The 9,926-nt window shown below is 37.4% G+C and overlaps 1 protein-coding gene and 1 long non-coding RNA gene across 2 annotated transcripts; one reads left to right on the top strand and one right to left on the bottom strand.

The window, feature by feature from the left end:
- The first annotated feature begins 450 nt into the window (after positions 1-450).
- LOC148912189 (uncharacterized) lies at positions 451-2,978 on the top strand. Its single transcript, XR_016119377.1, has 5 exons — positions 451-509; positions 589-704; positions 884-1,070; positions 1,932-2,180; positions 2,738-2,978. It is a non-coding gene; the product is annotated as an uncharacterized LOC148912189 (long non-coding RNA).
- A 2,682-nt stretch (positions 2,979-5,660) lies between these two features.
- On the bottom strand, positions 5,661-9,371 carry LOC148912188 (nematocyst expressed protein 6-like). The gene is made up of 7 exons (XM_089028578.1): positions 9,320-9,371; positions 8,740-8,801; positions 8,327-8,428; positions 7,761-7,884; positions 7,607-7,687; positions 7,122-7,249; positions 5,661-5,921 (listed from the first exon to the last, which is right to left on the bottom strand). The coding sequence occupies exons 2-7, from the start codon at positions 8,792-8,794 to the stop codon at positions 5,704-5,706; spliced, it is 708 nt and encodes a 235-aa protein (XP_088884704.1). The 5' UTR covers positions 8,795-8,801; positions 9,320-9,371; the 3' UTR covers positions 5,661-5,703.
- Between the last annotated feature and the right edge of the window lie 555 nt (positions 9,372-9,926).

Here is a 9,926-nt window from a genome sequence, read left to right as displayed (position 1 = left end):
CATGTTTGTATTATTGATTTTAATCTTTGCAATGGGTAGCTCTATCTTTGGATCAATATTATCATAATTCTTTATTAATTTGTCGTGGAACGCTAAAAAGAAACTTAGAAGAGCTTCTGCCTTGCTTGACTGAGTAATCTTTCCATTTGCGTCGATAGCTAGCGCCGATGCAGCGAAAACGTACCGTGATTCTGATTTAACGTTAAACCTCAATCACACGATCCTTGTCTAATTATGAAAACACGGTCAAATATCTCTAATGGTTAAAATTTACAATATACTAAATATTATCCACAACAATAAGTTGTACGCTTGAAATAGATAATGGAGCAATATATGGCGCGGATATTTCAAGATGACGTAGATAGTTCTGTTCTAAAAATGGACTGTTTTTACTTGGAAGGTATAAAAAGGGAGCGAGATGTTCAAAGTACTAGTGTTTCAAGCACCTCTTAGCTACCAGAAGAAAGAAGACGAAGAATAAGACTACACTGATCTCGTTGACCAAGGTTCAACTCCTCTTTCAATTACAGATTTCATTTTTTGACAATTTTAAACTATAATAGTTTCTGCACATATTTTCCACAGATGTTCTTCAAATCCAATCCCGTTTTGGTGATTTTCGTCATTTTATTTTTCATCTTCAACGTTGTTCATACAACCTCGCTGGAGAATGAAGATTACATGGAAAACGATCCAGCACTGTAAGTGATAAATTCGTAAAATCCCGTAGTGTAAGTTTATGCAGATGGATGTTATATATGTATGGATGTATCACTTTCATTGTCCGACATTTTCCTTCTGATTCTGTCCTTTTTTTAATTTCCTTTTCGTATTCTTTCCCTCCTGTTATTCTTGTATGACATCCACATTTGTTTCTAAGAACACCGAACAATCGAGTGATGAAGGCGAGGACAAGAGAGCTATCCGCATTCGATGCTACTGTTGGATTGGCTGGGTTAAAAAGAAGAACACGAAGTACATAAACTTCGGCTCTATTCGTAAATTCAAGTTGTTTGAAACGAAAAAGCAAAGCAAATGTTCTGCTTCCTGCTCCAAGAAGTGTGCTCGTAAGTACTCCTGTCTTTTGAACCTACTTTATACAAGAAGATGAGATCAACTATTTGTAGCCAAAGCCGGAAGGGGGGAGGGGGGGAGAGGGAGGGCTATGATTTGAAAAGAGCAGATAGTCGTCGCACACTTAGGGTTTTAGATCCGCGATTTGGTACCTCATTAGGGTACATATCCGGAATAGGTTCAAAATAGGGCACTTTTTTGAGGTCACTTTCAAAAGTTTCCGACGAGCATATCCGCCCTCCTACATATAGGAGTACCCCCTCTCTCTGGGGCTGATTGCACACAGGCTCAAAATTATCTGACAACACTATTTCCTTATTTTTCTTTCTAAGGTATATCAGTCCCCGTGATTTAGTTTTGCAGTGACTTTAGCCAGTAAATCCTCAAATTGTCCCAAGCAAATTTTGTTGAGCATTGAGTTAATTAAGGTTGTTTAGTCTGTTAATATATGCTCACTGCAGGGCACTGCTGGGATATACGCTTAACGTAAGTTAACATACACGTATTTCAATAAAGTTAGTCACCAAAAAACCTAGAAAGCTGAGATCACTGAGGATCATGGGAAACTTTTAATATCAAACAAGTAAAGCTTTTGATACAATTTGCAGCTTGAGGATGCTCAGGAGAGGTGAGACTGTAACTGGTAAAAGATCTAAAATCCATCAACAGTTATTAAAGCGGTTGAAACATGTAAAATGTAACTACCCATAATCCTTGTTGGTCTTACCTTTGTAGCTTTTCAGGCGACTAACTTTATTGAAATAAGTGTATACAAAAAATCCTGATATCGCACTGCGATTCAAAGCATGTTTGTGTACCAACGTTTTCGCTTTGTGTCCTTATTCTTCTCATAGCTTACCTCAAACCAAATTACTTCAACTACTTGTGTGGTAAGATCGGCAAAAAATACCACTACAAGGAGCACAAGGTGGGGTGCTTCAGCAGGGTTGGCAAATTTGATCTGCCCAACAATCTATGGGACTTTGACGGTTCTCCACACGGCCTCTGCTGCAAGAAAGTCATGAAATCCTGCATTTCGGTGTATGGTACTGGATTTTATTACCACAGTGGCTTGAAGCTATGTATCAAATATCTTGCACCAGGTAATCAAAAGCATCAGTTTTAATCAAATAAATTAAATGCCATCAACTTAAGGGCGCTCGGGGGTGTTCGTTGCTACGCGACTATCTTTACACCCAGATCAGGCTTTGGAACTGGCGTAAGTCAACCCCTTCAGACCACTTTCAACCTTTAGACTTTGGACTTCTTTGACAAGCAAATGACTACATAACATGGTATTTTAACGAGTGAACACGGACAACTTACTAGAGAGTTTTAGATTTACGTTCACGGCAAACGTGAAACGTCAGTTGACCAGTAAAAAATTCTTTTAAATGACTGAAAAAGAATCGCAAAAACGTCCAAGTAGTACAAAAACAAAAGAATATTTGCGCTTGGTGAGAAGGTTTGTAAATAGTAAAGTAAAATACAGGAAAACTTTGAACACGTGGTCACGTTTGCCGTTTGCGGGGAGAAAAAAAAAGTCAATCTAAAACTCTCTACTATTACGCTCCTTGGTGGGAAATTATCACGTGATTCAAGTTGTTGATATAAATTTTTTAAGTTCAAAATCAATTCGCTTTTATTTATTTTTCAACAGGTCCTATTCCTGGCTTTTCGAATGGCACTAAAAAGCCTCCACTCTGTTTTTATTGGAACAAATTGTACGCTTGCCAGCCTCCAAAATATTACACAAAATCTGTGCCTTGCTGGTGAAGAATGTTTTTTCTTGTGACTCTTAATAAGGTTTTATTTGGCTTAAGCGATAATCCATCTTCTTTTAACGACTGGGGGCTCAACTGCATGTGATAACATCTGTGGATGGCAAGAATCAAGACTGACTGAAGTTATGCAGTTTGTCTTGTAGTTAAGGAAGTCCATCTAAATCATTTTTTATCAATAAACTAAGATTAAAAGGTTGCAGTTTGTGAGTAGTGTTTTACCTTTCAATGTGATCACAACGAGATTATGTTGATGGATCCAAAGGAACAGCAGATATTATAGTCACACTCTATTGCCTTCGAGCAATTGTTGCAAGTCGAGGCATTTGGGTCAATAAAATGAAATGTATAGAAACTGACCAAAATGCAACAATAGACCCTTTCCGAATTCCAAATTACCGCTGTGTTTCTTGATTACAGACTCATTTGCACAGGGTTAGCCTCGACTTTGTGTAGAATATTCACGTGTTCCAGTCAGGGTCCGTCGAGTTTCAAAGTGTTTGTATTGTTGAAGTCGTGCATTCTTTACTTTACCGTTGGTATTTGTGAATATTTAAACACTGATGCGAGGCTAACCCTGTGCAAATGAGTCTATAATCAAGGAACACAGCGGTAATTTGGAATTCGAAACTGGTCTATTGCTGGATATCTTCTGTTGCGTAAAAGTTTTTTAATTTTTTAATTCATAATTTCATGGTTTATAAAAGTGGTCACATAATTGTGATTCGCGCGATATATATATTAGGAGTTCAAACCCGTCTTCATCCGGGGGGGAGGGGGGTTGGGGGTTTCGCTACACCTTTCTGATGGCGACTGGCAAATGCATCGAAAGGGAAACGTTTTCCTCTGGACATTAATTACCAATTTGAACTAGATTTGTACTGTGCCACACCTCCGAGACCTACTCAGAAACTGAGGCGTCGTATGGACTTTCAAATGCAATTATGACTGTTCTGCTCAGCACCATTAAGGCATGGCTCTTTTGAGGAAGTGATGGAAAATCAGTTATTTATTCATATCTTTGACAGTTTACTATGAATCTTTCCCAAATTTTGCTCGTAGTAGTAATTCTTCAAGGCAAGCAATTACCGCATATGTGTTACCATGGAAACCAGGTCACGTGACCACAAGGCCGCCATCTTGGATTTTTTAAACAAATCGTTTGTAGTCGTATTGAAACTACTTCAAAAGTCCTGAAAATCCATATTCCTTTTTATATTTGCAATACCTATATGGATCTAATTGAATATCTTGGAAATTATATTAAGTTTAATTTTTAGATTTTCTGTATTTTCCAAAAAATTAAAAATATCCTAAAAATTAAACTTAATATAAATTCCAAGATATTCAATTAGATCCATATAGGTATTGCAAATATAAAAAGGAATATGGATTTTCAGGACTTTTGAAGTAGTTTCAATACGACTACAAACGATTTGTTTAAAAATCCAAGATGGCGGCCTTGTGGTCACGTGACTTAGTTTCCATGGTAACCAAGGCTCTAAGGTTCCTTCTTTTCACAAAAGACATTAACTTACCAAGTTTGGGGAAGATTCGTAGAAAACTGGCTATGATATAGCCAAACAGTTTTTTATCTGAGAGCCATGCCTTAATGATGCTGAGTGTTCTGAGTGTACAAACTAAAAAGAAGTTGAAATATCACGACTACATGTACTAACGTTTAATCTACCGGTTTATTTCGATTAAGTTTCATATTTTTAGTAGTGTTCTCCTTTAAGCATGAGTTTTTGACAAAAGTAGATGTTCCCGTCGTGACAACATACTGGAGGGCTATTGTCATCAGGTTTTATTCCAGAGATACAACTTGGATCTGTTGAGCAAATGACGCAAATGATTCATTTCGTTACTAAACGTCTGAACTATGCGAGAAAATATAGGAGCAGGAGGAAAAGATGAGGATAAGAACAAGGAGGAAGATGAGGCTGAAGACTAGGACGATGACGACTGAACCAAAGGTCAAGGACCAGGACAGGGACAAGGACGGGGACGGGGACGGGGACGAGGACGGGGATAAGGACGGGGACAAGGACAAGGACAGGAGAGAGAGACAGAGAAGAAGAAAAAGGAAAATCTAGTAGGAGAAAAAAAAAAAAAAAGTTATATATACACACTTGCTTTATTATTGCCGTTTTCAATCAGTGTCCTGACACATAATCCCAGTGCTTCGTGATACTTATATTCATCACCAAACATAGAACCACAGTGTCTTGGCTTTACTCTACACCTAATGCTCGGCAGCTCATACAAAGGTTTCCAGATGTCTTGGATTGATTCGTTTAGTCCCAGCTGGCTAAAGCAGCCCAGTTGAGGAGGTTCTTTGCCGGTTGAATTGAACTCTTTTTCCAAAAAACTGCACAACACATCCTGTACATATTTTATCTAAGTCGAAAAAGTTTAATTTTTTCATCTAATAAAATTTGTGTGGAAAAATTGCTTTTGTGTTTGTTTTTATTTTTTATTCCTTACTTCTGATATATTTTGGACTGCCTCTCGTTTGATGTAAGTAGAGCACGCTTGACGTAAGTCAAGAGGACTGGGTGCGATTCCCAGACGAGTTTGATTGGTTGAAAGGTAGCAAGGATATATGACGTCTAATCATTACGTGGGCCTATCATAAGCAGTGTCTGGTTTTTGCCAGGGAAATTAGGGAAAATTAGGAGGCAGTTAAGGTGTGGTTATAAATGTTTTCTTATTTGGGGGGGGGGGGGGGGGGGGGGAGAAGGGGGGGGGGGGGGGGTGAGTGAAGAAATAAAGGTCTTTTGAAACTAAACCAAGCTCATATTTCTATTTTATTTTATTTTATTTTTACTGATTATAGTTCATTTCAACGGCAGTTGTACATGACTTTCAGTTGATTGATATCTTTCCTGCTGAGTCCCTTTCGCTGTCCAATGTGTGCTTTAGGATCCAGGGGCTCGACAACGACTTTCCCACGGCTAGCAAAGGCGTATTTGCCATAATGCATCAAGGAACCATAGTCGTACCCGATTCCGCGGTCATCTACCCACCTCCTGTCTGTTTTATCGAAGTTACCAGCTGCCCCTAGAAAAATATTGAATTTATACTCCTTAGAGGGAAGGCATTTAACCAGTGAAATAAAAAATTCTAGTCAACGTGAAATAGTCAAATAGAAAAACACAAAACCATTTGAATTAGGGTCTACTAATGTGTATTGGGCTAATATCTATTTCAAAGGTAAAAAGATCAACAATCAGTTTAATGTTATGTTAAGATTTAGAAAACTTATCTCAAGGGACACTCTAATAAAGCTGTATAAGGCTTTCATTTTGCCGCATTTTCATTACTGCTCGTCGGTGTGGCATTTTTGCGGTGCGCGCAATGCCAGCAAAATGGAAGCTTTAAACAAGCGAATATTAAGGTTCCTTTTACAAGATTATGATTCTTCATATGATTTATTACTTGAGAAGGTCAACCTAAAATCTCTACAAGTTAGACGCCTTCAGAATTTCTTAATCATATTGTACAAAAGTCTATTTTTTTCTCACTACCCAGGATATCTAAACAGTATGTTTACTTTCCGGTCTACTTCCTATAATTTACGCGGTAACTACATTCTGTCTCTCCCTAAACCTAAAACAACTACATATGGCCTTCACTCTTTTTCTTATTTAGCTGCTACTTTATGGAATGCACTGCCGGATACTTTTAGAACCTCAAACTTTTTGGACTTCCGTCGTAATATACTAAAGTATGACTCTTTCGAGTAACTACTCATCAACATTGAAATTGAACTGATTCTGCAAAATAGTGTATATAGTGTACATATGTAAATATTAATTACCATTATATAATAGTTTTACAATCATTATTCAATAGCCCTTTTCTTTTTTTTCTTTTTTTTTCTTTTTTTTTTCTCGAAGATATTAGCTTTGTAAGCTACTCTGAAATTCGAGGTTAAATAAAGTTTATGTATGTATGTGTATGTAAGGTTTAGAGTGACCACAGTAAATCCGTGAAACACAAATTACTAAATAGTACAAAATAGTGCTAGTTAAACAATAGAAAACAATGGAATTTGCATTAAATTGTGCTATTAATTACTAAAGTTTCACGGATTTACTGTGGTCACTCTAGTGACTTCAGTCTAATTTGGGTTTAAATCTTGTTCCACTCAGACCATGTGTCATTCTTTGATATAATCTAATACTGCCCTTTCGCCCTTTCAAATAGCCAATCAGAACGCACGAAAAAATATACGTTTTATAATTTGTTGGTACTTACATTTGTATTGGGGTGCGAGGTTCTTTAAGTGTATACGGACATAGTTGTCCCGATCAGGGCGGGATTGTTCATGGAAAAATCCGAGGGCGTGTCCGAGTTCATGGACGATTGACGGAACACCGCAGTAGCTTAAAAACAATCAAAATAAGAAGTGATCATTTTCTAGCCTTGCTTATGCATGTTCATTGGAAAGAACGACAACAACAACAAAATACGAAGAAAAGAAGGGAAGAAGGGAAGAAAGGAGAAGGAATGAATGAAGGAAAGAATGAAGGTATGTTTGCATGCACGAAAGAGGGGGAAAAGGGATTAAAAAGACGTCTGTTGATCTCATTAAGACCGTTGCAGAAACAGGAAGATTTAGCAAGTTACGTGTTTATATCTATTTTAGCTTACTTTAAAACTGAGTAAAAAAATAGATAATGTCTTCGATCCCTCTCGAGAAAATCAAGAAAAGAAAAAAGGCAACATGGACTTGTGTTTACCCTGTTGTCCTGAAAACTTCTGGATTAGCGATGTAAACATTTTGTTGTCCGCCAACAAATCCAACATTTGCTTTGCATCCTCTACAATGGAAAGAATCTGGTGAGCAGACAATTTTACTAGTTTATCTTCTGCTACTATTGAAGTCTTTTTTACCCCTTCTTGAAGTCGTACTGCATCAAGATGTAGTTGGGTTCATTTCTGCGTCTCCTGAATCGAATGCATGTCTTTCGTTCAATCCTTGCCATAGCCTGGTTCAATCGGTTTCTGCCATCATTATCTAAAAAAATGAGCAGATCGATACTTGTTAATCAATTAGATTCAAAGGTCGAGCACTTGTCTCTGACCGATGGGGTCTCGGGTGCGATTTCTGGAATCAGAATCACATGGAGTGGAGTTTGTTGAGTCTCTCCTTTAACTTGAGGGTTTTAAACGGGTTCTCCGGCTACGATCTGTGATGAGTAGCCGTGCACTAGCTGACTTTAATCAGCTCAGAAGCTGTTCCAGGGTATCAATCAGAAATTTATAGTTCTTTTTAAGGGTGCGCACTAGATCCCTGATCGACCTTGTGTATCAATGTACTCTGTTCCAACTACCAATCAAGGGTGAATACATAAGATACATTAAGGTTCCAAAGGTTTCACAGCAGGTAAAACAACAGACGTGACAAAATTCGAAATTTTCTCTTTCCAGAACTACATGAAAAGAATCTGTAAACTCACCAAGGTTGCGGCTAAACTTGTAGTAAACAATAGCGTTAGGCCAGGTCCATGGAGCTTTCATGGCGGCACGTCGGACGAGGTGCTTCTCTTCACTTGCGTCGCCTTTTACAAAACAGTAAAAAATGAATGAACATTTAATCGCTAGCTCCCAAATCTAATTGCGAGTGATGTATAATTTTACGTAGTTATAGGTTATACTCGTTAAACTGCTTGGAAAATAAAGATGCGAATTGCATTTCATTCCGACTGGAGCTCGAAATTTTTTCAAGAAAAATTTGGCTGAAGAAACACAATTCACATCCTTCATAATTTTTTTTTCAAGCAATAGAAACACCTCATGACATGAATACAGCATTAAATGTATCAGAAGTGCGCAAGACGAAGAAAAAGATATGAGAAGATTTGGGACCTACCATTTGACGTAGAAACTAGAACGCAGACAGCGAGTAAAACTATCTCCCTTATCATGTTGGAACTGTTATAAAAATATACGTTATATAAGAATAATCGTCAATGAGTTGAGATAAAGTGGTATTGCGTGTGATAAGTTTATTCATTTATTATTATTATTTTTTTAATTTGTAGCGCGGATAACCTCTATATCTAAAATTATCTGGGGCTATTGTTATTGCATTGCCGGATTTGGGCAAGTCGATATCTTGAACTGATGAAATTTTGCGCGACGCATGAAAAGTAAATTGCAAATCAAACCTATAGCTCCAGAAACTTTGTTTAAAGTGCTTATAAGCCTTTGCACAATACTTTCAGAATTGATTCTTTACATAGTGGATAGTTGATTGTGAAAATATTTCGTCATTTGAATGTCGGGTCTTTAAGATATGAAGGTTTATATTCCCAATATGTTAATAACTAAAGCCTATCAAAAAAGTCTCGTATGGGTATAAGAAAGGCTGGAGAAAGACACCTTACTTTAAAAAGAATCTAAACCAAAAAGAATAAAAATGATGAAAGAAAGCCATCCTTAGTACTTACCAGTATGCTATTGACGAAAGCAGTGACTCTAAATGAATCAACCAGTCAATGATGTGCTTAACATATAGTGTGTTATGCGAATTGCCGCTGTACACGTGAACCGCAGTTCATTAACTATCAATAGTGCACTACGTCATGACAAGCAACACGGTCAAAGGTAATAGACTAAAGTATTGAAGCAAGGCTATTTGGGTCAAAGTATTTGTCTAACTTTAACAATATTTGTTTTTGTTGGTTTTAAGGTTAAAGGCCATTGTTTGTATAGACATGGTTCCACCAAACTTGGTTCTTATTTAACAAACAACCAGTTATATTTTATCGTGGCTTTAGCAAACAGCAACCACGGTTTATCTGGAAATGAGTGGCTTCAGCTGAAAATGAAAGTATCAAAATGGCTTTCGTATTCAAACGCTGCGATTGGCTGGTTTCCACATTCGTGTAGAATTGGATCTTGATTGGTTCATCTCAGAGGGGAAGCCATTTAAGTGCCACGGTACATTTCTAGTTTGAAAATCCAGCCCTGTACTCGACCCCGGGAGATATTTTGCTTATGAAAATTTGATTTTTTAAAGTTCAAAGGCTCGTACTGAATTGACAGGTGGAATTT

Source organism: Actinia tenebrosa, unplaced genomic scaffold (assembly GCF_029948245.1).
Source record: "Actinia tenebrosa isolate PJP-AT-01 unplaced genomic scaffold, QUT_ActTen_1.0 PGA_scaffold12__29_contigs__length_12842862, whole genome shotgun sequence".
NCBI classification, from domain to species: domain Eukaryota; kingdom Metazoa; phylum Cnidaria; class Anthozoa; order Actiniaria; family Actiniidae; genus Actinia; species Actinia tenebrosa.
Note: the sequence above shows the minus strand (reverse complement) of the source record. Positions and strands in the feature narration are given on the sequence as shown.

What these genes read in the sequence shown, in the direction of transcription:
- LOC148912188 (XM_089028578.1), bottom strand. Translation starts at nt 8,794, where the DNA reads ATGATAAGGGAGATAGTTTTACTCGCTGTCTGCGTTCTAGTTTCTACG. An exon ending in TCTAGTTTCTACGTCAAATG is followed by an intron (nt 8,429 to 8,739) that starts GTAGGTCCCAAA and finishes GTTTTGTAAAAG; the next exon opens with GCGACGCAAGTGAAGAGAAG. An exon ending in CCTCGCACCCCAATACAAAT is followed by an intron (nt 5,922 to 7,121) that starts GTAAGTACCAAC and finishes ATATTTTTCTAG; the next exon opens with GGGCAGCTGGTAACTTCGAT.